The 27,341-nt window shown below is 35.5% G+C and overlaps 1 protein-coding gene across 1 annotated transcript; it reads right to left on the bottom strand.

Moving 5' to 3' along the window:
- Nucleotides 1-5,768: 5,768 nt before the first annotated feature.
- Nucleotides 5,769-26,819, bottom strand: SYPL1 (synaptophysin like 1). Its single transcript, XM_031454696.2, has 5 exons — nucleotides 26,641-26,819; nucleotides 13,604-13,725; nucleotides 12,123-12,330; nucleotides 7,904-8,089; nucleotides 5,769-6,013 (listed from the first exon to the last, which is right to left on the bottom strand). The coding sequence occupies exons 1-5, from the start codon at nucleotides 26,707-26,709 to the stop codon at nucleotides 5,879-5,881; spliced, it is 720 nt and encodes a 239-aa protein (XP_031310556.1). The 5' UTR covers nucleotides 26,710-26,819; the 3' UTR covers nucleotides 5,769-5,878.
- Between the last annotated feature and the right edge of the window lie 522 nt (nucleotides 26,820-27,341).

The following is a 27,341-nucleotide window of genomic DNA, read 5'->3' on the forward strand; positions in this document are numbered from 1 at the left end:
GTGGTACTGGCATCAAGATAGACAAATGGGTCAGTGAAACAACATAGTACAAAATTTGACCCACACATATATGACCTATATATATATATATAAAAAAACGTACAAAGGCAATTTGGTGCAGAAAGTATAGTTTTTCAACAAATGGTGTTTAAACCATTGGATAAATGTCCAAAAAAAAAAAAAAAAAAAGAACTTTGGAACTTTGATCAATACCTTGTATCACATATAAAAATCAACTCAAAATGAGCCATAGTCCAAAATGTAAAACCTAAAACTAAAACTTACAGAGAAAACAAATTAGAAGATATTTATAACCTTGGGTTATACAAAGATTTCACAGATACACCACCTAGAGCACAATTCATAAGAAAAACATGATAAATTTGAATTCATCAAAGTTAAAAACTGCTCTTTGAATGAGAATGAAATGACAAGTCCAATAATGGAATTGTGTCTAGACTATCTAGAGAACTCTCAAAAATAAAATAAAATAAAATAACTCTCAAAGCTCAGTAAGAAAAACCAAATAAAAGCAGGGAAAAGCTTTTAGTAGGTACAAATGGCAAATAATAAGCACATGAAAAGATGCTCCACATCATTAGCCATTATAGAAATACAAATCAGAACCACAAGAGATACACACCTATTAGAATGGCTAAAATTAAAAATACAGGCAATGCCAAGTGTTCCCAAAGATGCGAAGTAACTGAACTCTCATACGTTGCTGGTGGGAATTTAAAACAATACAACCACTTAGGCAGTTTCTTAGAGTTAAACATTTTTACCATATAATTCTGCTATCCTTCCCACTCCTAGCTATTTACTCACGGGAAGCATATGTTTACACAAAGACTTTTATATGCATGTTCATAGCAACTTCATTTGTATTAGCTCCAAACTGGAAATAGCCCAAATATCTACCAGCAGTGAATGTATAAACCATATGTGGTAAATCCACACAACAGAGTAACACTCAGCTATAAAAAGGAATGAGCCATTGATATATGCAACATGGACCTCAAAATAATTACGCTGAGTGAAAGAAGTCCAACAAGAATACTTATTAGATGAATCCTTTTACATACAACACTGGAAAATGCAAATTAAGTGACAAAGATCACTGGTTGCTGGGAAACATGTGGGATGGATGGGTGAGAGGGATTACCAAGGGGCATGACAAAATTTTGGAGGGTGAATGACAGTAGGTTCATTATCTTGATGTGGTGACAGTTTTATATATACATATATACTTATTAAATTGTCTACTTTAGATGTTTATTATATGTTGATTATATCTGTATAAAACTGTTTTTAAAAACGTAACCAGCGAGGGGAGGGTATAGCTCAGTGGTAGAGTGTGTGCTTAGCATGCACAATGTCCTGGGTTCAATCCCTAGTACCTCCACTAGAAAAATAAATCAAATTACCTTCCCCTCCAAAAAAAAATCCCCCCTGCAAAAGTTTAAAAAACTTACTTAAAAAAAAAAGTAACTAGCTATATTTTTCAAATTTGACTAGCAAGCAAGGCTTCACTTGTAATTATTATTCTTATATAAGCAAAATCCAAACTATAACAGTAAGAAATAGACTCTGTATGACATTATAAAATACATAATAGTATTATCTTATTTTGATCAGTTTAATTTAGCTGATAAGTATCTTCCATTTATTTATCTGTTCTACAGCATAAGAATTGTAGATATTGATCAAATTTTACATATTACTAGAATGACCAATTTACAGTATGTGTAAACGTATGGTTTATTGTACTGAAACAAAATTGCAGCTATCAAATTTTCAAATATGTATATATTTTCTATTTTTCATAGATTTCAATAAGTATAATGTAACTATAATTAGAGAAAGATAATAGGAGAAAAAAGGTTTCCTCTAATTTCCAAATACAATGAAGACACAAAACTATCATTGTCTGCAGATGATATAATTATCCACATAAAAAGTAGGGGAATCTACAAATTTTAAAATTACCAAGAGATTTAAGATTGCCTTGTATAAAATCAATAATAAAATTCAGCAGAAGTCCTGTACACCAACAATAAAAGTTACAATTTAGAATATAACGTAAGTGTTGTTATATACAATAGTAACAAAGGCTACAAGACACAAATGTAACTCTAAATCTTTACACAGAAAATTACAACCTTATTGGATATAAAAGACATACATGCATAGATATATTCTTCATAAATACAAAGCCTCAGTATTATAAATACGACAACTCCCAAATTGATCTATAAATTCAATGGAATTTTCAACTGAAACCCCACGTTTTTAGGAACTTGACTAGCAGATCCTAAAATGTATACACAAGGGTACAGGGCTCAAGAAGACAAGATAACTGTGAATAACAGTAATGATGGTGCTCCAGCCATTATCCTCTCAGATGGTAATTCTGACTGTAAAGGTACATATAATTAAAGGGTGACAAGGCTAGATATGGTATGGTATAGAACATAAGAAATAGCCACAAGTAGTATGGAAACAATATATGACAGAGGGGACTAAAAGATGAACTTTTAAATAAAGGGTACTATGAAAATTAGGAACATTTCAATGAGTATTGAAAATTATAAAAATTAAGATCCCTACCTCAAACTATATGTATAAATATACTGCCAGTGGCTTCAAGATCTAGAAATGAAAAACAAAACATATTCAGAAGAAAATGGGGGTGAATATCTTTATGATGTTGAGGACTTCTGAAGACACAAAAGGCACAGAGAGTTAAATCATAGTATTAAGATAAACTTTTGTATGACAAAATCACAAAGTGAAAATACAAGCCATGGTCAGGAATAAGACATCTGCAATCTATGTGAATGTCAAAGGATTAGTATCCAGAATAAAGAGCACCTCCGATCAATAGGAAAAAGATAAACAGCAGAAAAACTGGCAAAGGATATGAATGGGCAACCTAAGTGGCCAATAAACACAGAAAAAGATCACCAACCTCAACAGCAATCTGAGAAATACAAAGTTAAAAACTTCAAAGACACTACCTCAAACCCATTAGATTGGCAACAGTCCAGTAACATCAAGTATTGGCTAGAATACAGGGCAACAGGGACTCTTACATATAGTGGGTGGGAGACTAAACTGATACAAGCACCTTAGTGAAGAATTCTGTAAGACCTAAGTTACAACTGAAAATGTGAATCTCTCACATTCCAACAGTTCTACTTCTAGTGATATGTCCTAGAGAAACCTTCACACGTTTCACAAAAATACTTGTTTCAGTGCTAACTGTAATAGTGAAAAGTGAGAAAAAATCTACTTCAGTAAGGAAAAGGTTGTATTTGTAATGTTTTATTTCCTTAAAAAGACAAAACAAAATCTGACCCAAATATAACAAAATGTTAATATCTGTTCTTTAGTGGTGGAAACTTGGTTATATGTTATCTCTTATACGTATCTATCTTAAATACTACATAATTAAAATTTTAAAATTAAGTGTGAAAAAAGTACATAACAAGCAATATTGCCCTTAACATTCACAGCAGGTTAAAAATTAAGTATCTTTATCCAAGTGACTCCAATTCACAAAAACATCAGTAATAATACCACTTATGTAAAATTTTTTTCCAACCTATCACCTAACAAGTTAAAGCTTTCATGCTTCTGTCCTGGAAATTATCCTATAAATTGCTTACTACTGAAATGTTGACTCAAAATCAGAGAGCGAAAAGGCAACAGAATGCACCCCTTCCTAGATCTACCGTAATCTCAAATGAACTTTTAATGTCAATAATTTTACATACATTTAACACCAACAGAAAAATAAATACCAAAACATCCAGGACTCTGAGGAATATAAAGGGAGACCCATGTAATCCTGAAGCTTATCCTGCCTCTGCCCAAGACCACCACCCTTCCCCCTCCAGCCCCATGGACTCAGGTTAAGAATCTCTGTTAGACGCTATCAGAAGATAGTACTCATACGCAACATTTATAAAGTACCTACTATACGTTAAACAGTGTTCTAAGGATTTTACATTTATTACCTCACTTCATCGTCATAAATTCTTTGAGGTCAGCATTCTTATTCTCATTTTTCAGATAAGCAAACTGAGGCATACAGAGGGTAAGCAATTTGCCTGAAGTTAACTAGCTAGTAAGTGGTGAAACTAAAATTCAAATTCAGGCAGTTGGCTCCAGAGCATGCACTTTTCCCCCCCTAAACAGAGATACTGGGGATTGAACCCAGGACCTCACACATGCTAAGCACATACTTTACCACTGAGCTATACCCACCTCCCTGAACATACACTCTTAATAAAGAATCTTTGCTGCTAATTGGGCAGTCAATTAAAAAAGATTTAAGTAAAACTTAACCTGAAAGTTACAAATAATCATTTTAAAAAATGAGATTGAAAGAAAAAAGGATAGAACCAGAGTCTCCAAAGCACTTTTTCTCTTTTATTCCTTACCAAACATAAAAAAACAAAAACAAAAAAAATTGTGATATTCTATTTTCTGCTTTGGGAATCAATTCTACTTTCATTGAGCATGCCATTAAGATTAAGGTTTCTTTGTAATATAATAATCAGTGCACTCTTTCTTTTAACTTCTTTATTAAGGTGGTTGCATAAAAGATATACATTCTCATATTAACAAATCTTGTCATGAACAAAAGCAACAAAAATAAGGCAATAGTAAGATGTGCTTCACATATAAACAATCATGTGGTAATAGGAAATCAGCCCTGCACAACAAAAAGATTAGGAAGCAAAATGTGAATAAGCCCTACATTCAGAATATACCCTATTGTGTGTGCAAAGACAGTGCATGCATAATATAGCTCACTTAGGTTCCTTGTTTATGACGCATAATTCCTTATTTATCCATTTGTGAAATAAGAAAAAACATTAAGAAACATGAAATAATCGCATTCATTTTCACAATATCAATGCCAAACTCAAAATAGCAACTTCATTGAATCTAAATGTTAAATGTTTCCAAAGTAAAAGGCAATCTTAATTTTTTTTAACCCTATGAATGGAGACTCCAAAAAAAAAGGTAGATTATTTTACTCTACTCGCCAGGAGCTAGATCTCAGCCTGTACTGAAGTAGTGTGAGCAACAAAGGACAGCAAACAAATCTCACCAAGAGTAATGCCCGTACATATCAAAATATCTAGCTGAACCATGTTCTACTTATATGGCAAATCTATTAAATAACCAGCATAATGGAAGCTTACACCTAATGCAAGAGAATTACTAAATTAACTATACATCTATTAGAAATTTCTAAACTCCACTCCCAAAACAATTTTAGTACACCTATCAAGTACTGTAGCTCATTCAGAAAAACAAATAAAACATACATGCAGTCTTTGTAATTAAAAATTTTTCATAACATATAAACAATGTTCAGATATAAACTGTGAACTAAATGTTTTTTCTAAATATGATTTATGTAATCAAGGCTTTCTTAAACAAAAAGAGGTCTTAGGAATATGATCTGTACAAACTTACAGTAGTGTATATTCCAATAGAGATTTTCTTCCTATTATGATATGACAATATAACTCTTTTCTGAGTGAAGATATATGTTAAGGCTTAAGGTGTAAACACTTTGGAAGGCAAACAACTTATTGAAGAAATCACTATTCATTAAGAAATGTGTGTATCATCTCATAATAGGCCCTGAATTTTCAAATTCACATGTGAGAACACATTTACATCTTAAATTTTTAGGAAAGACACAGGCTTTATGTAAAAAAGCAGCAAAATTTTAAACCCATCAATTTATTGAAAAAAGCCATTACTTTTATTAGAAATGAAAAATGCTTCTCAAGATGTTGGCAACAGGTCATAGTATAGATATCTATTTTATACAGTGTACTTCTCCCTTCAATTACATTACAGATGGAGGAGAAACAACTCCTTGGCTATGGGAAGTAGAAGTATTTGATGGACTGTGTAAGCTGGTCTCCTTGTATACAAACCATGCATTTCCTCCCCAAAGTATCATGTTCAGAAAGCCAAAGATCTAAGAAAGAGAAAAATAAATAAGAAAATCTAGTATCTTTTTAAAATTTCATACCTACCTTAGTTTTCCTATAAATAGTTAATATTTCCAGGCAATATACCCATTGTTTCATATAAAGTTTAAACTGTATATAAAGTGGAATAAAAAAGGGAAGACTTCACATTTCAATGCCAGATTTGGATATATAATGACTTATTCCCAATGGAAACTAAATCTGTACCATATAAAATCATGACTAATAAATCTTATTTTTGCACGCTCATTACTACCAAAAAAATGGCATTAAATTTGAGGAAAGTAACTAAAACCTTCCTTTTATTACTTTGTACTTAGACTTCAGTGCTTCCAGGTGAAGAGGAACATCAGGAGTCCACGATTCCTTCTTTGGGGAGGGCTTTCACTTTTCTCCCACTCAAATGGTTATAAATGTCCTCTGTGTATCTTCTCCCGTTTCCCCACTTTATCCCCCAACTACCATCTCCCTTCCTCCCACAGCTGCAACCAGAGGAGAAAAGGAGCCACAGAAGAACTTTACCTCACATCCTGCATTAGTCAACCTAAAAAAAATTAGTCTTCCTAGGTATAAATCTGACAAGATGAAAAGCCTCAGAGATGAATAAACTGAAGCTACCGTATTTTCACAGTTTTTTTTAATAAATATAAGAATAACAGTGACTTATGAGGTAAGAATGAGATTAAAAAGCTTGAGAGTACTATCACATTACTGATGACCAACAGCTTTCTTTTTGTACATTTGGCTATAAAAACAACATTTCTGAAACTGTCCATCTCAGATCACTGTCAATATATATGCATAAAAACACTTAAATTACAAAGTTATAAAACAGAAGTTTGGCCAAATTGCTTTATAGGGTAAGACTAAATTTATCCATTGGAAAAACATTTTCTTTTAAAGACATGAGACCCCCTGAAACATAATACCCTCAGTATATTAATAATATATTCAATAATACATATATTAGTATATAATATAATAGTACTTTAGAAAAAAATCAGACAAAATACTACTTAAATTTATATAGACAAAATTTTTAAGATTATTTAAGAAACTATAAAAGTATTACTTCCACAGAGCCAGAATGAGTCAGATTAGAGGAGGGGCTCCAATGTCAGATGTGGTTCAAACCCTGGCTTTGCCAATTCACTAGCTGTGTCATCTTGGACGATTTAACATATGAGCTACACTTTTTCCCAGTTGTAAAATGAAGATAGTAATACCACTTCCCACATTCCTCTTAGGATTATTGGATAACTTAAACAAGCTATGAGTGTAATGACCTTAGCACAAGTCTTAATAAATATTAGTGACTATCGGTAGTGCCTTTCAGGTCAGTCTTGCCTAGTCAATGTTAATGAAAAGAAAAGACTCAACCATGATCTTGTTCAAACCTATCCACAAGTAAAAATTTTCATCACAAAATTTTCTTTGCTGTTATAAAGGTAAAGACTATAATACAACTGGGATTCTGATAAGCTTGATAAAAATAAAACCAATATACTCATCCAGAGATTTATTAAAAACCATTGTTTTCTTAAACTACCAGTAAGGATTTTCTAGTAAGTAAAATAAAGTATTTTATAAACACTGCATATGGGGCGGGGAAGGTGTAGCTCAGTGGTAAAATAAAACCAATATACTCATCCAGAGATTTATTAAAAACCATTGTTTTCTTAAACTACCAGTAAGGATTTTCTAGTAAGTAAAATAAAGTATTTTATAAACACTGCATATGGGGCGGGGAAGGTGTAGCTCAGTGGTAGGTGTAGCTAAGTCCTGGGTTCAATCCCCAGGACCTTCATTTAAATACATAAAAACCTAATTACCTCCCCTTCCCCATCCCCAAAAACCAAAAAACACAGCATACATACCACAGATACATTTAGGGATCCCATACTAGTCACAGAGCCAAAATGACACGTCACTCCATTATTACAAGGCCCAAGTTCCTGGACAATATTGTGACCGGTAGCTATTTTAATATCTGTAAGAGCTTTAGCCCAGGCCGAAGTGCTCACCAACCACAAAAAAGTGGCAATAAGAGTAACAACAAAGTCCTAAAGCAAAAATAAGTATGAGTTAATAATGAACAGTTAAAGATACTATATTTTAAATCCATGTTGAAGGAACCGAGGTCACACTGAAACACATGGCACGAAGAAATGGACTTCATGACATTCTATAAAAAACAGCCACAGTCAACATCGTAAACACTGTTGTTTGCTATTACTAGCCCAGTGCTGAACTGTAATAGTAAACAAGACTGTCATCGCCTTAGGAATCTAAGATTTTCACATGAGAAATCCAAGTTTTACACAGCCCACACCACAATGTTACCTGGGCCACCCCCTCCCAGGATCATATATTAGACTGTTACCACCAATAACTGTATCCCTCCATAATCTGTTTTAATCACACCCTCCCCAATGGCACCTCTTTTTCTAGCTCACTCCTTTTGGTACCCCAGCCTCAAAAATCCCTTTGACCCCACTGAGACCTACAATCTGATCTTCATTTCCTTCTATAGTCTAAGGTCCTTCATTATAATCCCTTGCGTACACTCCCAGCCCCCTTACCCTTCTCCTACTTTTCCATACTGCTCTGGCAAAACTCTAACTTTAGTTAAATCTAATTCTCTGTGATATGAATAGTGAAAAGCACACATCAAGGATGACTTGTCTCTTTTTAAACTTATGACCACAAAATTTTAAGAATGTTCATTATATTAAGAAAAGAATAAAACAAAAAAACTTTCTCAAGACACCCTGTTACGACCAGTTTTCTACTAAAGTCTTTGTTACTTACTACATTTCCTAGAAGAGAACTGAAGTTTTTAATATTATGGATCGTTTCTTATTGAACATTAGATGAAGAAAGAAAAAAATTATTCACCTTAAATCTATTCTTCTGGGGAACTGTCTTTTCTGCTGGTAGAATTTTGTCAACTAGTATTGGCTACAAAGATCTAAATAACACTTTTTTAAAGTATGCGTTTGTATAATATAAAGTATAAGCCCCACTTTGTTTGGTCTTCCTTTAATTAACAACCAAAGTGGAAATATGTAAAATTTTTATCTCTTACTGTTACGTATTCTATGTTCAAGACTGAGTTCTTACATATCTGCAGCAAAAAAATCTCTCCAAGCTCAGAAATGGGTTTTGGAGGTTATCACAGAAGTGTTTTGTTTTTAAAATAAATCCGGTTAGTTTTTAATCACGTTTGCCAATAAGCTTTTAATCATTTACATCAACTAAACACCAGCGACCACTTACGAGATACAGGAACTGTGCTTATATATATCTTGTCCACCTGGTCAAGATGGCATTGTATAAATGACTTGTGTTAGAGAACCAAAACAATGACTAATTTTACAAATATGTTAATACAGTGTATTTACACTTTGCATTTGACCTCTCCACCGCTACTGGTCCTTTAAAAGAAAAAAAAAGGAGATCAAAGAGAAAAGAACAGACATTACAGTTTAATTTTTTTGCCCTGTGGGAATACTCCCTTTTTTGCTGCTGAACTCTGCTGTACTTTATGCTACATTTTCTAAACACTTGTTAGAAATATAGTGCCTTTTGGAGAACTGATAATTAGTATGAAATTATCACAAGCTAAACAAGTTCTCTCTGGGCAAAGTTCATAGCTTTGACCTGCAGATGTCAAATCCTCTCAATTTTCAGGTTTTTTCTTTCTAAATTTCTAATTAAAAAACACACTTTTTTCCCTGATTATGCTCTTTAAGTCCATTTTGTTGATAGCTTTAAGGCATGACATTCTTTTATTTCAAAAGAAGGCACTCTTCTGAAAATGATGCATGATGTAATCTTATGGTGAGGGGAGATGGGAGAAATGTGAGCCTCTGAAGACTCTCTGACTCAGGACTCTAGTTCTATGCGAACGGTACCACGTGGAGTTCTGCAATGCACAAACTGCAGCTGCCTATGGCAGCTCTAGTCCTACCAATAAGTTAGGATGTGATTCATAACAGATCTTTAGGATTTTGGGTACCCTATCTTTGTTCGGTTTTGTTTTATGATAGTGCTGATTTTCCATATGGCCTAGAATCACCTACTACTTAATACAAAAAAATGATACATTTACTTAAAAAGGGAACTAAAATTGATTTTAAAATGTCACAATTAAAAATGCTCCTAGAATTATCTAAGAGAATTGTTAACACTGCTAAAAGAGCATATCCCCATTAACAAATAGCATTAAAAAATTAATGTCATATTTGGCTATAGCTGATATTTAGGTATCCCCAAAACTTTTTTATATTTATATGATTAAATTAAAAATAGATTTCAAAATTTAATTTAAAGGCTGGACTTTGGCAGGCAAAAAGCATCCATTATATATTATACCAACAACAAAAAAAAACACTTAAGGAACTCATTCTAGATTATTTCTCTATATGACTACTAATTGATCACTTTGAGGTGGAAAATTACTTTTGATTTTCTGAATGATACAACTAAATCAGTTTTATAGTTTTATTAGACAGAAAAACCCTCTACAAAAATAGATTTGAATGCTGCTTTAAAAAGTACGCTTTAAAAATATTAGAATTAAAAGGCTCATTGCTAGATTTAACCTAAAAATTTGTTGGGATAATGACAAGATGGCAAGAAATGTCTTCATTTAGAATATAAACTATAAAGAATTTTAATAAAATATAAATATATTATCTATATAATCACCACAGTTCCTTTTTAAAGAAGGCTTGAAAAGTCTACAGAAGTTATAGATTCCTAATACATAATTTCTACTGATTAATCACTGCAAATTAAAATAGTCAATGTCTATCTTTCTGAAAGGCATGTTAACAACCAAGACATATTTTATGAAAATGTCAGGCTTGAGAATTTCTTAATACATGAAATGAAATATATTAGAATGATAAAAGATTGTTTTATTACTTACTTACCATATGCATTCTTACAATCCAGGCAGCAAAAATTAAAGATAAATAAGGAAATAAATAAAACCTGTTATCTTATTCAATAATTTGGCCTTCCCTTTAAAGCAACTTCACAAATAGTAAGCAGACACCAGTGGTCAGTGTTTTCTCAAGATATAAATGATCAGTATCAGGAAAACACCTCTATTGTCCCTTCAAATCAGCAACACTAATACTGGCTTTGTAGTTATTCTTTTGTTGTAAAGGTCCAATTTAAAATCACAGTTTATCTCTCAATTTGCCACTTATAATTCAGGGCAGAGTTTACTAACTAAATCTCAGAGATTATTTTCATTTCTAGCTCAGTAGACTCTGAAGCCAAGAAAGGACTTCAATTCAGATCCTTTGTTGCCATCTCAAAGATTCAAAATTAGCTCAAGAATATCACCAATGCTGAATTCTATAATTTTTTAAAGAATTACCTGAGTCAGATTTTAAACTAAAGCATTTAAGAATATAGACCAGGAGTCAGCAAATTTTTCCTGAAAGGGCCTGAAACATTATTTTTGATCTTTGTCACAACTACTTAACTCTGTCACTACAGCATGAAAGCAACCATAAACAGCATGTAAATAATCAGGTATGGCTCTGTTCCAAAAAAAAAACCTTTATTTAAACAAAACAGAACAAAACCATGAGCCAGATTTGGCCTGTTGGCCCTAGTTTGCTGATTCCTGATTAAGACGACCTTGCAAAGGCATAAAGGGGGTCTTCTCTGAGAAAAGAGAAAAAAGGTAAGAAATAAGAACATAGTTACGAGACGACTAACATGGCCAGCAATTCTCAAATTAAAGGCATTAATTTCTACTTAATTTCTCTGCTACTTGCAATCTAATATGCTCTATCACATGTCTGAGTTCTTTCTAGGTTAAAACAGTTAGAAACAAACAAACCTCTGTAACTCCAGGGAGTACAGACAAAGTGCTGCAAACAGGATAAAAGAATTGGGCTAAACAGGACAAGGACAAGCTCAACTTCATGGAATACACAGGTCAAAATATGCTGAAACTGGTTTATGCCAAAAATCTTTTTCTGGTGTAAGAAAATTCATACTTAAATGCAAATACAACGTATACTTATCTTACATGAATTATTTTTGTAGAAAAAGAATGTGATTACTTACAGCCATGGGAAGTTTTCGACTATCACGATATAGATTCATGTAACCAACATAGAGCAGAAGAGCAGCAATGCAGTACAGGAAGACAAAGACGGCAAAAGTAACGTAGAATTGTGCAGAAGAAGAGTAATCTCCGATAAGGACATGCCTTTTCCAGTCTATCTGACACACATTTACACCTTGAGGTGTCTGAAATGATGCTTCATTCAACCTATTTAAAAAAAAGACTTAAATAAATGTATGAATTACTTGGATTCTCCCAACAGAGACAGAAATACACAGGTAAAATGACATTTCAAAAAAATAGTCCCCAGATACACTAAAAACATTTTCCTTTTGGGAAAAAAAGGAAAATTCAAATATTTGTCAATTAAAATTATCATAAGAAAGATACATAAATTAGAAATTATACCTGCTAATTGGTTTATGACAGATTGAATACAGACAGAATTATATACTTTCACACACACATACTATCTTCCTGTAATAAAAACTTAGTAGATTAAGAGTGCTGGTACAAAATGGTTTACAATTTGAGACATGATATTCCATTCTAGGAGCCAGAGTCTGTGGGAGTAACACCAGAAGAGTCAATTAAAATGATTCATTTTAACTCTGGATTAATTAACTGCTAACCATACAACGTCTTTAATTTTCCCTATCCATAAATCACAAAGGCACTTACCACTAAAAATGCTGTAACAGTTCCTTATACAGGAACTTCGTAAGAGAAGGATCAGGAGATGGAGAGACAATGGTTGATTACAAAGCACTTACTATGTGACATACCTTTAATGTAAGATTTTATTTAATCATCAAAAGAACCTTAAAAGGTTTAAATTTACTGGACAGAAAAATTGAGTGCTAGAGAGGTCAGGTAAGCAGTTGTAAGCAGAAGAAGATTCACCCCCCTCCCCGGCTTCCATACAGGACATATTCAATAAACTTTTCAATGAATACTTAAGTCAAACAGAAGAACTCACAAAGAAAATATTCATTTTAGTTTGAGAGTAAGAAAATAAAGTTTTATGCTAGCGAAAGAAACATAGGAACTCTTCACTTTATATAAATACATGTCTTAAAGCTTATAATGCACATCACATTATTTAGTAATTGCAAACATGGGAAATGTGGATTTTTTGTAAGTTGTATTTGCTCCTGCAACATGACTTCTCAAACTAAGGTAATAGAGCAGTCTTTGTTTTATTTTGAAATATCCAATCCACTGTGAGATGACAAAATAGACGTGTCAAGGCAATGCCGTATAAAAGTTCCTAAATAGTTACTGTTATTTTCTGTATTTATTTCATCACAGACCAGGAAAATAGTTTGCAGACAGGCACTAGTCCACGTACCACACTTTCAGTAGCAAAGATCACTAACTACAAATGAGCATGCAATTAAAAACTTTTTCCCCACCAAGATCAGTAAGTTGTTGGAAGTTAAAAGAGTTGTTAAACCATAAGAACAAACAAATAACTCACCTGAATGGATAACCAAAAGTAGCTGTAACTGTTTTATTGTCAGTACTTGAAGGACAAGTCACCTGAATTTCTGTTTTGCCCTTAAAACCTCCACAGGTGGCAAAAGAAAAGATAGAAGCAATCTTTAAAAAAAAAAAAAAAGAGAGAGAGAGAAAAAAAAGGAAGCATTACTGTACCCAAAACGTAGGTCACTAAAATCTTATATATACTGATTATTAAAAATTGGCTCACTAACATTCTGAAAATTCTTAATTACAAGTTAAGACGGTGAAAAACATTTAAAAACTTATTTGCAACTCTTGACAAATGTGATTTTATTCTCCCTTGAGTATAACATAGAAATTAGTATACCAGCCCATGTAACAATTCATTTGCTCATACTCCAGGAACTAAATACTAGTGAAATTCAGAGGAAGTCTTATTTACTAGTATCAAAATGAAAACAGGGGGAATTGGAGGTATTTTATTTGGAACCAGAGGGTAAATAAAGCCAAGAGATTGCAAGCAATGAGTTATTATTTCATGAGTTTATAAGGTCTCATGTGTGAGTATTTCATGAGTGAGTAGATCTCAAAAAGTAGTTGGAAACTTGTTTTTCTAATCATACATATGCTTAAAAAACATAATGACGCTTTCTCAAATGCTACTCATACAGGAAAAAAAAACTGAAAGCATCCTAAATATTGACAGGGAATCAAATAAACTGTAATTCATTCACACAAGAGATCATTATACAGTCATTAAAATGTTGGGGGAAATCTAATGATAGAGAAAAAGGTTCTTTACATATAGTTTGTTTAAACAATGTATTGTTCATGAGTCTACATCTACGCATACACACACAACAAAAACCAGAAAGGTTATGCATCAAAATTCTAACAGTGGTCATGTCACCTCTGAAGAGATGATAAAAGGTAATTCCTTTTTCTATGTTTATCTTCTAAATTTCTACAAAACAAACAAAAAACAGATACAGTGTAGTGACCAAGAGCTCAATCCTTCAGCAAATGCTGATGGCTCTATTTAAAAAATACATTTGGAATGTGATCACTTTTTATCACCACCATCACAACACCCAGATCTAAACTACCATTTGCTCTTGCCTGAATTACATGCTAACAGCCTTCTAAACTGATCCTCCTGCTTCTGTCCCTACTCCTGCTTCAGTCTACTATCCACACATCAGTCAGGGTCATCTTTTAAAAATATAAGGCAGAAAACTTTATTCTCTGCTCAAAACTGTCTAATGGCTTCTGAGTTTTCTCCAAATAAAAACCAACGACCTTATTAGAGGCTAGGCCTTTCCCTAACTACACTAAGTTAAATTAACAGTGCCCCACCCCCTACACTACCTATTCTCTTTATTTATACTACTCTATTTCTCCTCCATTGTAAGTATCAGTGCCTGACAGTACTTAATTATTTGTCCACTGTTCCCTAGAATGTAAACTCAAAGGGCTCAGGGTCTTTGTTTTGCTCAAGGTCACATACGTCTAGCAAGTAGGTAAAATCCAGTGTGGGTCTAAAAATCATAGCCTCTACTGTTGAATTCTGATATAATGCGTCCCATGGATTAATGCCGGGCTTTGAATCGGGCCATAATCAGGATCACAGCTACCCAGGGATTTTTTTTTTTCCATGAAGAAGAGATATACAAAAAGTAATCTGGTTATAGATATGAAGAGTCTGATACAATGTCACACATAGTTTGGAATCTTCAATTAAGAGTTCATAAAGAAAGAGGAATGGTTACTCTCCCAGCATAAAAGTGCATGAATGCAGAGTGAAAGCAGAAGGCTAGGAAAGGAGTCTTGGACATACACTCACATTTAGGATTAGAAAAACGAAACAGGATACACAAATTGAACCAATGAAACACATTAAAGAGGCCAGAAAGAGACTTGTGGGTAAAGACAAATTATACCTAACAGAGCTGGCATTGTAGGTCACTAAGGAAAGGAGAGTGGTGGTTTTTAAAGATGTCCACAAACTCTTTGATACTCCTCCTCTTATGGGTTAAGATTAATTTTTCTCCCCTTAAGTGTGGACTGGACATAGTGACTTGATCCTAGTGCAGAGAATATATGGAAGGAATGGGATGTCCTTTCTGGGATTAGGTAATAAAGAGACTACAACTTCTTTCTTCCTTTCTCACTCTCTTGAATCACCAGCTCTGAGGGAAGCCATCTGCCATCTTCGGAGGATACTAAGGCAACTTACAGGCTCATGTGGTGAGGAAACAAGGACTGACTAGCAGCAACCCTGTGAGGGACCTTGAAAGTGTATCACCTGAGGCTTGCCAACAGCCATGTTAGTGAACTGGAGAGGGGCTTGAGATGACTGCAACCCAAGCCAATAGCTTGAATGCAACCTCACAGGAGACGCTGAGCTGAACTACTCAGCTAAGCCACTCCCAGATTCCTGACCCACAGAAACTGAGATAATGAAATGTCTGTAGCTTTAAGTGCTAAGCTTAGGGTAATTTGTTATATTGAAATCGATAACTAATACAAGGAAGGATTGTTCAATAAACGGTCCAGATGGACTAAAGACTTAAATGTGAAAAGTGAGTCTTTAAAAAACTTTAAAGACAATATAGAACAAGATTTGTGATCATAGAGAAGGGAAGAATTTCTTATAAGTAAAAAACAGAAACAAAAACAAAAAACCCCGCTTAACCATAAAAGATTACTAAATTCAACTATAGAAAAAGTTTTTTTTAATCAAAAATCAACTTTTGAATGTAAAAGAAGCTATAAACTAGGAGAAAGTATTTGCAATAATGTCACAAAGGACTACTATCTACTAGTATATAGACCTAAGAGAGACTCTTGCTCATTTACACTATAAGACATGCACAAGAAAGTTCATAGAGACATTGTTTATGATACCAAAATATGTGGAGGGGAGAAGCAACAGGAAAATGGATAAAATACAGCAGTATACAATACTTACAATGGGAAGTTAAATAGCAATAAAGATGTACAAACTATAGCTACCCATGTCAACATGGATGAATTGTAGAAACCAATGCTGAGTGAAAATAAAGTTGTGTAAGACTGCACAGGGTATGACGCCATTCTTTTAAAAGCTGTTTACTTGTCTACATCACTCCTGCCACTACCTTTGTTCAGGTCCTCACCATTTTTCCCTGGGACTAAACCAACAGATTCTTCCTTTTCACTTCTGAACTCATTCCCAAGACCATTTTTCTTTTATACTGTGAGCTCTGGAGCTGCAGTGACCAGTAAGGTGCCACAAGCCACACATGGCACTTTAAAAATGGCTAGTCTCAACTGAGATGGCTGTAAGTGTAAAATATACAGTGGATTATGAACATTTAGTATGAAAAAAATGCAAAATAGCTCATCAATAATATGTTACTGTTGGCTTGCATTTGTAGTTTGCACTGTGTTTCTATTAGAGCGATTTAGGTCATATCACACTGATCTGAAATAAAAATCTGGTCATGTCACTCCTCTGTTTGAAGGGATTTCCCCAATGGCTTTCCAGATCTAAATTTAAGAAAACAAATTTTTTTCTAAGCCCAAACTTCTTAATTTGGCACAAGTGGCAGGGCTGAGGTAGCCTCAACTTTATCTTTCTAGATTTATGTACCCTATACTCCCTGCCAGGTCTTGCATGATTGTTACATGTGCTATTTACTGTTCCTGAAAACATACCATGTATTTATGTCTTAGATGTATATTTTTACTCTGCCAGGATTTTCCCCTTCTGCCCCCAACCCAGTTCTCTAACAAGCTCATCCTTTAAGGCCCTGCCCAATTCCCTGCAGTAGAACTATTGTGTCCTGGGCTGCCATAGACTTGGGTTCATTACCTCTATTATAGGTATTTTTCTTATGTATCTTGCCTTACTAAAAAAATCCAAAAAAACAAAAACAATAAAAACCAGTTTCCCACTTCATACAAAAACTAGTAAATAAACAGCATACTGTACTACAGCTTACCGCTTTTAAGACTACTGCCTTTGCCTCTCCCTTGGCAGACTGCTGTATCTTTGCATTTGCTCTTATTCAGTATTTTCAGTGCATACCCAGCAAAAGGCCTGACACACACCAAATGCTCACTAAATAACTGCTTAATTAAAGGAAAAAATTAATTTCCAATCATCTACAAATAAAACCATATTTTGAGCCTTATGTAACCATCATTTCAAGCTTGTCTTTTTGTTATGGGGATAAATAAACATCATGTTTGCCATTCTGGTCTTTATCTTATAGGGAAAAAGCGACAAGGTATAGACTTTTTACTTAATGAAGTACAAACAGTCTGAGGTTAAACTATCCAACCATCTCACCTCTCACTATATTCTACTGGTATTTTGATTTAGATTAGAAGTTATATACCGGCAGCCCCTGGTGAAACTCGGCCTACAGATGTATTTGTGTTCTTCCCAGTATTCATGAAAAATGTGCATTTGTTGTCAAAATTTTGGTATCAGTATGCTGCACAAAAAATTTGGATTTCCTGCTTTTCCTGCGTGTGTGTGGGGAAACTAAAGATATGGCAACATCACACTCCTATTCCCATAAAGCAACAATCACATGGAATTAAGTGACAGATGCCACTTTTACGGTATGTGTTTTCCAGACTACTGCTGCTCTATTGTCTCAACAACCCTCAAGATGCGTGTTCGTTACCAGTAATCAATGAATTTATGCTACTGTTTTTCTCCCCAACAGCTTGTTTCATTCATTTAATTTATGAGGGGTTCCTATGAGCACTTCAGTTTGTACTCCTAGTCTAAAATGAGGTGTACTGGTATGCCGATTTATATTTCCTTGCCACTTGTGAAATGCACCCCCCCCACCTCTAACCCATAAAGAATGACTCAAACTGCTAACATGAACTTCCATTCGTACAGTAACTACTGAGAATCCAGGGACAGGATGACAACAAACTTCTCTTCAGGTCAAAAGGGTTCCATTTTCAATATGGGAGCCTCAAGTTCCACTTACCTCTCTGCCCAGTGGGCCCATAATAGAGACACAAAAGATCTGTCACTAAGTTAGAGATTTGTAATTCTGAACTTAATATTATAGCCTGGTTCTCTAAAACAGTACTTTCTAAAATAGACTTAAGTACTCAATTAACTGGTGTACAAAAAGAAAACACATCATATCTACTTTTAGACTTAAAAACTTTATTAAAATTAATATACCACTGAAACCCATACAGGTGTATGTCAGTCACATGTTGGTACGGTACGTTGTGTATCCTGAAGGTAAGGGAGTCAAGTAACGTGGAAGGACAGACAGTGATACCTTCAGCTATTCTTTCACTTTTAGAGTTCATATATTACAATGTGAGTGTGCCTCGCTAAGTGAGTTTATGGAATTAATTATCTAGTTTTAACCAAATCAACCTTCACAAAATGAACCAGTGGCTTAAAAATGTATTCACAGAAACTGAATGATAATATAAAAACTCATGTCCAAAGGAGAAAACAGAAGCATTAACACCCTATAGGAATTATATTCATTGGCCACATTACAGGCTGAAAAAGGATTCTACTTAATCAGATCATAAGAAGATAGCAAAAAAAAAAAAAAAAAAAAAGTATTAGACAAATATCTGAAATAATGATTTAAAAAATTTGAAATATGAATGAAATTTACCTTGAGTGTATATAATATGCCTTAAAATACTGACATAGTAAAATATGCAACTAAGTTATAATAGATGCACACTGGGGCTTTGTGCATAAAATCTCACACTAATAGAATCAGCCAGAGTACCAGTCCTAGCTCCTCTTCCCACACCTGCTCAGCTCACAGAGGTTCCACTGGGGAACATTGGTACTCATCTAATTTACATGTTTCTAGTTGTACGGTCCTCACTGCTATTTGATTTCATGATTAATCTGATGTCATCTACTTAAATTAATTTCTGTCCCAGGCTTAGCTGAGGAAATGAGATAACTGAAACCTTGCAGAAATAGATCTAAAAGTACAGTGTGTATGAGTGCTTATGTGCAAAATCAAATGCATGCTAAATCAAATGATCATTCAGTACTTAAAATGAACTATCATAGCATGTTTGCCTTTACAATCAGTCAGATTAGATGCCTAAAGCCAAGGTATTTGATTTTTGAGTCAGTCTGATGCATTTATTAAAGATATTCATTTAAAAAAACATTGTTATTGATATTGATATTTCAGTTTATTCCCACTGTGCACTGAGCAGTGAAGTCAAAGTGCTTCAATTTTAGTCTATTATCTCCCTCTGCTTGTAAAGTACAATTGTAGAAAGTTCCAAATAGCCTGCTAGTACAGTTCAATAACCTTCAAGAATTTGGATCATGAAAAGTAAACTTGAGTTCCTTCTCCTAGCTGGAAGTTTTTTTGCTAACTCTTAATTTTTGTATGTTGAAAATATCTTTATCACCTTTATTCTTTTTTTTTTAATAATTTTTTTTAGAATTCTTTTTTTTTTTTTTTTTTTTTTGGTGAAGGAAGGTAATTTTATGGTTGTTTCTATGGGTCCCTCTTAAACCTCTATCCACAAACACCATATTGTACAAGGGGACCCCCGAACTACCAACATAGGAGAGTATTCAAGTTATCACAAATCTAGGCCTTAAGCAAGCAGGCTGATTGATTAAGGTCTTAGTAAGGGGTGTATTTCTCCCCCTCTACATCTTTAAGTACTCTGCTCCATAGAAGCCATAAATCTAGACAACAGGTTGAAGCTTTTGCCCAGATTTATTTCTCACATCCAGGAATAGTCCTCCCACCCATATTTTTGTTCCATTATGGATCCCCAATGATATTTATCCTGTATTAGAAAAGTAATTCTCAATGTGTGGTCTGTGGACCCCTGGGAGCACTCAAGACTCTTTCAGTGAGTCCATGAGGTCAAAAATATTTTCACAATATTATTAAAACATTATTTGCTTTTTACACTGTGCTGACATTTGCACTGATCTGAACAAAAGCACTGGTGGGTAAGAATCAGCAAAAGCATCAAACTGTTATTTTATTGCCATGAATCTGCAGTTCAAAAAAAAAGAAAAGCCCGTTTTACCTAAGAATGTCTTTGATGAAGAAGAAAAATTATTATTTTTATTAAATCCTGACCCTTGAGTCTTTTTAATATTGTGTATGTGATGAAACAGGATGTGGAAATACTTTTACTGTATACCAAAATACAATGGTTGCCTCCAGGGAAAGCATTTAAACAACTGAGTTGTATGCTAAAATAGTCATTTCTTTTGTTGAACACCATTTTTGCTTGAAAGAATAAGTAATAGACAAAATATAGTTACCCAAACTTGGATATTCATCAGATCTTTTTCTTAAAAACAAATAAAATGAGTCTTTTACTTCAAGGAAAACAGCAGCGTTTGCTGCCATTGATGCAATCAAGGTTTCAAGTGATTAACAATTGTTATGTTTAAATAAATGTTTTAAAATGTCTCAGCTTAAATTTTTAGCATGGTAAATATCAGAAAGTACAACCCATGCAAACAAAATCTCTTTGAGGTGCTCAATATTTAGGAGTATAAATGGGTTCTGAGACCAAAGTGTTTGAGAAACATTGCATTAGAGAATTGTTCTGTTATTTTTGTGTTTAACATTTTATCAGAGATTGTTATTTGTACATGTGAGGTGAGTGTGTATGTAATATGTGTTTGTGCCTTCTAAAAGCATGGACAACATATATATGTTATCTATGAAAAAACCACCTAGTCTACCCCAAAGAATGCCTAAGGTAAATACTGAGAAAAGAAACAGAGAGCAAAGGCACAGGGGTGAGTCAATAAGACTATTACAAGCTTTACAAATATAGGAGGTCCCAGGAGGCACAAAATGTCACTTGATATCCTTTTTCCCTTTCCATAATAGGGGGGAAAAGTGAACACAAATGGCAGCGTTAAGAGAAAGGTTAAGTTTTCTAAAAAGTAGTCTGTGTGACAGACTGATAACCTAAAAATGCAAAAATTAAGCAAATGGATGAAACAAACATCAGTCTACGTATACCCCATTCCCCACACTCAAACAACAATTTGTATTTTCTGGGGTGCTCCTCTGTGTTATATTATAAACCACAAAATTAGAATAAAATATGGTACCTGTTTGCAAAAATCTTACAATCCACTTGGGATGACTAAACCTTAAGTATTTTATCTAAACTAGTACATATTTCTTTAAGTTTGTTATTTAAACAAATTGATAGATCTAATGCTCAAATGGTTATGGGTTTGCTTATTCATTGTTTTTCACATCAATTTTCCTGGATACAAATTCACCCCAAAGTGACGTTTTTAAAGGTTCTTTTGAATTTGCTTGTTAGTTATAAGAATGAAATCAGAAAAAAAATTCAAATTTGATAAATGAATCAAGAAAACCCTACTTGTTTTTTAACTCCTAAGATCTTATTATAAATATGCATCTAACAATCAAGAAAAATACTTCGGTTACCTTATGTTTTTGTTTCTTAAGCTTGAAATTTTGGGTAATCTTTTCATTAATTTATTAAAAGACCAATTAGAAATACAAAGGTAAGTTACTGAAAAGACTAAGAACAGACTGCTTGTGTAGTAATCTAGATGTAGTAACCATAATCATGGGATACTGGGTAAAACAATTTCTCTAAGCCTTAGAAACATGGAGATAATAACAGTAACATGTAAAAAGTAGATAACAACCCTCAGAAAATTAAATGAGAAAATACAGGTAAAGCCCTAGCACATATATTGCACTCAATAAATATCTCCTGTAATAATGAGACCAAGTTTGACCAGCACAGACAAAAAATTCAGATGGTTATTAATTCTAAAATTTAATCTAATTAGTCCTTATATACTCCCAAACAGTACCTCTTCCACAATTTTATGTGTGTGTAATTAGAAAAGCATATTACTTAGATTCTTTAAAGGCTAAACATTTGACCACTGCCCACCCTAAGTAGCAACAAAGTCCAAAACACAGAGTTCAATATTAAAACAAGATGATTTTAATGAAAAACTCTGACCTAAATAGTAGTAATTACTGACTACAAAATAAGAACCAAATTAAAGTTTACCAGAGAAATATGAAATTGAAAAAGCAACTTTGATAAAACTGATCCTTGCCCTTACTTCTGTGTTCAATTACTACACACAGGGCATCTATTCTTATGTACACTTTATCCTGTTACCTTGACAGGCTGCTAAAGGCAGGAAAACAGGCAGACAAACGAAAAGCCTACAATATATCATTTCTAAGGTTTAAAATACATAACAGAGAACTCAGTGATCTTGAAGGATTAGGAGATATGTATGTCAGCCACATCGGACTCAAATTTTATCCACTGTCTGGTTCTAGTCTCCCTAGAAACACAGCATTTCAATCCTGAAGAACCTACTAAGAATTGTTCAAGTACATTATCATCATTCAGATATTTACACACTAACTCAATCATCCCAACAGCCTTGTAAAGTATTGCTATTCCCAAATAAGTACAACGAAAATTCAACCTTTACCGAGTACTTATCACACAAAGAGAAGTAAGGCAATGTCACTGCCAGGCACTGTGACTAAGGGCCAGAAGTAGACTAAAAAATTTTTTTAAAATACACACACACACAAATATACATGTGCATGTCTATGCAAAATAAAAAACATGGTGGCTGCAGTTTAGAAGCAAAGTAGAAATGCTGCTGCTTCAATGACTATTTTTATTCTGTCAAAAATAGTTACTGGGCACTTGCCTTCATGTCTATGAGGCCTTCAGATTCATAACGCCTTGAAAGTTACATATTATCAGGTGATGTCTCAATCTAACATCTTCTAGAACCTTACTAAAGATAAGCTGATTTGGGGAATTATTCTTTTAGTTATATGGATAGTAAGCAGTCTTTATCTAGATTTAAGACTTGTTGGTAAACTTATTTATTGACTATTTTTAGAGGTAACCCCATACATCTGAATCAATACCTTACGAAACTTGAACAATTCATTCAAAACACATTTTAAAATTCCTACTATGGGCCTTTCTCCTCTGAACTTTATCATTCATCCACCTTCCACCTGTTTTTAACCTCCAACAATTCTATTCACAAGCCTCTTCTCTATGGTCCACACACATAGTCCTTCCCGTTTTTAAAATGAGTTATCACCCAGTCTCTCCTACCTTCACAGTCAAAAAGTGGTTTCTCTCATTGCCTTCACTTACTTACCATACAGCCTACTACCATCTGGTTTCTAATTTTACTGAAACTTCTCTTAATAAAGCCACCAATAGCCTCTTGATTACCAAAACCAAGAGATGAATTTGACTCCTTATTTTACTTAATCTATCGCACCTGATATTGCTAAGTACTCTTTCCGTGAAATATCTCTAATAGTGATGTCAAGAAGTTATTTCTCTCCATCTTCCTAATCATTCCTTTTTTCCTCTGTTGGCAGGTATCTGCTACATCTCCAGCCCATACTTACTTTTTAAAGTCTAGAACCATATATCTGTCTACAGGATACCTCCACTTACATGGTCTAAAGAGACCACAAACGTAATACATCCAAAACCTTACTGACCTTCCACCAAAAGTTGCTTCTCCGTAGTGATCTGTCTTGGACAGAGGTGCCACTACCGATCCAAGTCAGAAATATGGCAGTCATCTCAGAGCCCTCCCTTTTCTTTGTCCTCCAAATATAGTCTAATTTCTAAACCTCTCTTTTCTAGTCCCATTGCAATTAATTTTAGGCCCTCATAATTTCTCAAGTGACACATCTCTCTTCCTTCAATTATGACCTTTCTTTTCCAATCCATTTCCTACTGCTGACAAAATAAAAATTTCTAAAAGGCAAATCTAATTATATTATTCACTTGTTTATTCTGTACCCACATACACGCATTTTCCTAAGGAAAAGGCCCAAATTATCAAAGGTTAACCCCAAAAGGTTAAGAACTATTGGCCCACAGGATAAACTCCAAACTATTCTGCAAGCCCTTTGAAACCTTTCAGAATCATCTCAAACCACACCCTCCCTCCTAGATATGTTCCAGTCAACCCCAGTTACTTTAAGTTCTCAAATAGGGCTATGCTGCTTCACCCTGTCACACTACTGAACGTAAGATTCTCTTTGCCTCGAAAGCCACTCCCCGGCGATTCCCCAAGTGACCGAGTACTTATCCTTCAAGCGTTCTTTCATCTATGAAACCCTCTGTAGCACCTCCAGGCAACTGATTTCTCCTTCCTTTAACCTACCACACTTTGCCTGTATCTTTATTACAGTATTTGCAATACAGCATATTCATATTTGTTTCCATGTCTTTCTTTCTTAACAGGTCATAAGGAAAAGACCAAGTTTTATTCACATTTGTGTACTAGTGCTTAGCACAGCACTGGTATATAATATATAATCAAAGATTTGTTAAATATTCTCTACACCATTAACAATGAATAGTCTTTTCATAAAAGGTTCTCCCCTGTGTAGTAAGTTGTTCAAGAGGGAAGCAGTATTTCCTTAAGAAGCTTAAAAAGGATATTTTTCAAAATACATCAGATTTATGGTCAGTAATGAACTTATTAATGTTTTAAAATATTAAGGAAAAAAGTCAAGTCTACTTTTTTAAAAACTGACAAATAATAAGCACAAATATAAACTGCCTCTTCATTTAAATGTAATTTTAAATTAATTATAAACTATAATCCTCAATGAGATTAAACTAAAAGATTTAATCTTAAACTTTGTATTTCATTAGCCCAGTTAAATGTGACTTTCCTCGTGCAACTTAAAATTTTATATACTCAAATAATAATTTTCTTTATATTTAAATATGGACCTAGCTTTACAGAACCCTAAATATATACATTTATGTCTTTAAAGTAAATATTTGTGTGAAATTAGCACTATTTCAGTTTTCAGAAAATACCAAGTAAAACTTTGAGGGAAGGTAGGAAACTCTGGGTGAAGGTAGGACGTCACATTGACTATCCATTAGAGAATTTTAGGTTTTGTTTAAAAAACATCCTCAGCAAGTTACTAAAAACAGAAAATCGTTAAGTTCTTACTCTTCGCCAATTTATCACTAAAATACGGGGGGTTGAGAGTTAAGGATGTAAATGTTGCTAGCTATAAAACAACATGCCTGCACCCTGGACCGACGCCAGGCTCATATTAATACGGGCCTGAAAACCAGCACTGGAATACGTACTAGGTAGGCCACGAAGTCTGAAGGCAGTATGCAGTGACGGGTGTATTCACTAACTCCTCTAAAGTGACTGATCATTACCAAGGTGAAGTAATAAATCTCCTTTGATGTTAATGATTGAGAGTGTTCCCAGGAAAAGACTAAAAGCTGACTGCAGGTTGTTGCTGCTAAGTATCTAAAACAAATTTGATGGCGATTCCGAACTTGGGTTTAAGTGGACCGGACTAACAAAGCGTTTTGTTAAAAGCCCTTCTCCGCTACTCTCCCCATCCGCGCCCGCTTCCCTGACCCACAGTTTATCTTCATCCATTTTTAACTTAGAAGCAAATTAAGAACCGAGAGCTCGTCAAATCACTTCGAGAAGGCACACCAGATTTCGACGGCTCGAGCGCGGCCTCAAGTCAGCACCTCTGTGCACCGGGTGGCCCTTTCTACCCGAAGCGCAGAGGCAGCCCCGGCCGGGGCGCGACTCTAGCCCGACGGGTTTCGGTTAGACCGCAACAGGAAGTTTTCTCTTCCCTTGCGGAAAGCAGTAAAGCCAAAGAGAAATTCGAACTCCCACTCCCCGGGGGACACCCGGAGGTGAGCTTCGGTGTTGGGGGGGGGGGCGGCTCCGCCCGGGACCGAGGCAGCCGAGGGACTCGTGATTCGACGCGGACCGCGGCGTCCCCGCCCCGCGCGGGCCCAGGCCGCGGCCTCCCGTTCCCTCCCCGCGCGTCCAGTCCAGTCCCGTCCCGGGGGCGAAGGCGGCTTCTGGGCCCCCCTGCCTCCCAGCCGAGGGCGCCGGCGGGGCTGGAGTGGGAGCTGGAGCCGGAGCGGGAACGGGAGCGTGCGCGGGGGCGCGATTCCCGGCCTCGCGGTGCGGGCTGCACTCACCCACTCGAGGACCTTGATGAAGCCGAGCGGCTCCTTGAGCGGATTCAGGTTGAGCTGGAAGGAGGACATCCTCTGAGGGAAGGAGGGAAAGAGAGTCAGGACGGCGGGGCGGAGGAGGAGGGGGACCGACGAGAACAAGCAGCACGGCCGCGCAGAAGGGCAGGCGGGGCGAGCTCCTGAGGGCGGGCCTGGGAGGCCGCGGGGCGGGGCGGGGTGGGGCGGTGGCGGTTGAGCCGCTCGCCGAGGCGCTGGGGCGGAGACAGAGAGGGGCGGCCGCGGGAGGAGAGGGCGGGCAGGGGCAGGGGCAGGGAAGGGGAGGTGCCTTTCCGGGCCGCACCTGGCCGAGCCGACTGATCCGCTGACGAACCAAGTAGATGTTGGACGCCATGCTGCGTGCGCCGCGCCCCCTTCCCTTCAGTACAGCCCCCGGCGCTCGGGTGCCTCCTGCGCATGCGCGCGCGTCCACCCTCGCGCCTGCGTGGTGGTGGTGGTGGGTCTCTGCCCCGCGCCGAACTCTAGGTTTGTGGTTGGTTTCCTCACACCTTCCGGGACTACAACTCTGTTCCACCGGCCTCCCTTCACAGTTCCCAACTTTTAGACAAATTTTAAAAATATTGACACAGTTGAAGCCGTTTTTCAAGTCTGTTGTTAGGGGCCTTTTATTAAAATGGTGGAAAGTTACTGCAGAACAACGGACTTTG

This window comes from Camelus dromedarius, chromosome 7 (genome assembly GCF_036321535.1).
Source record: "Camelus dromedarius isolate mCamDro1 chromosome 7, mCamDro1.pat, whole genome shotgun sequence".
Classification (NCBI taxonomy): Eukaryota; Metazoa; Chordata; class Mammalia; order Artiodactyla; family Camelidae; genus Camelus; species Camelus dromedarius.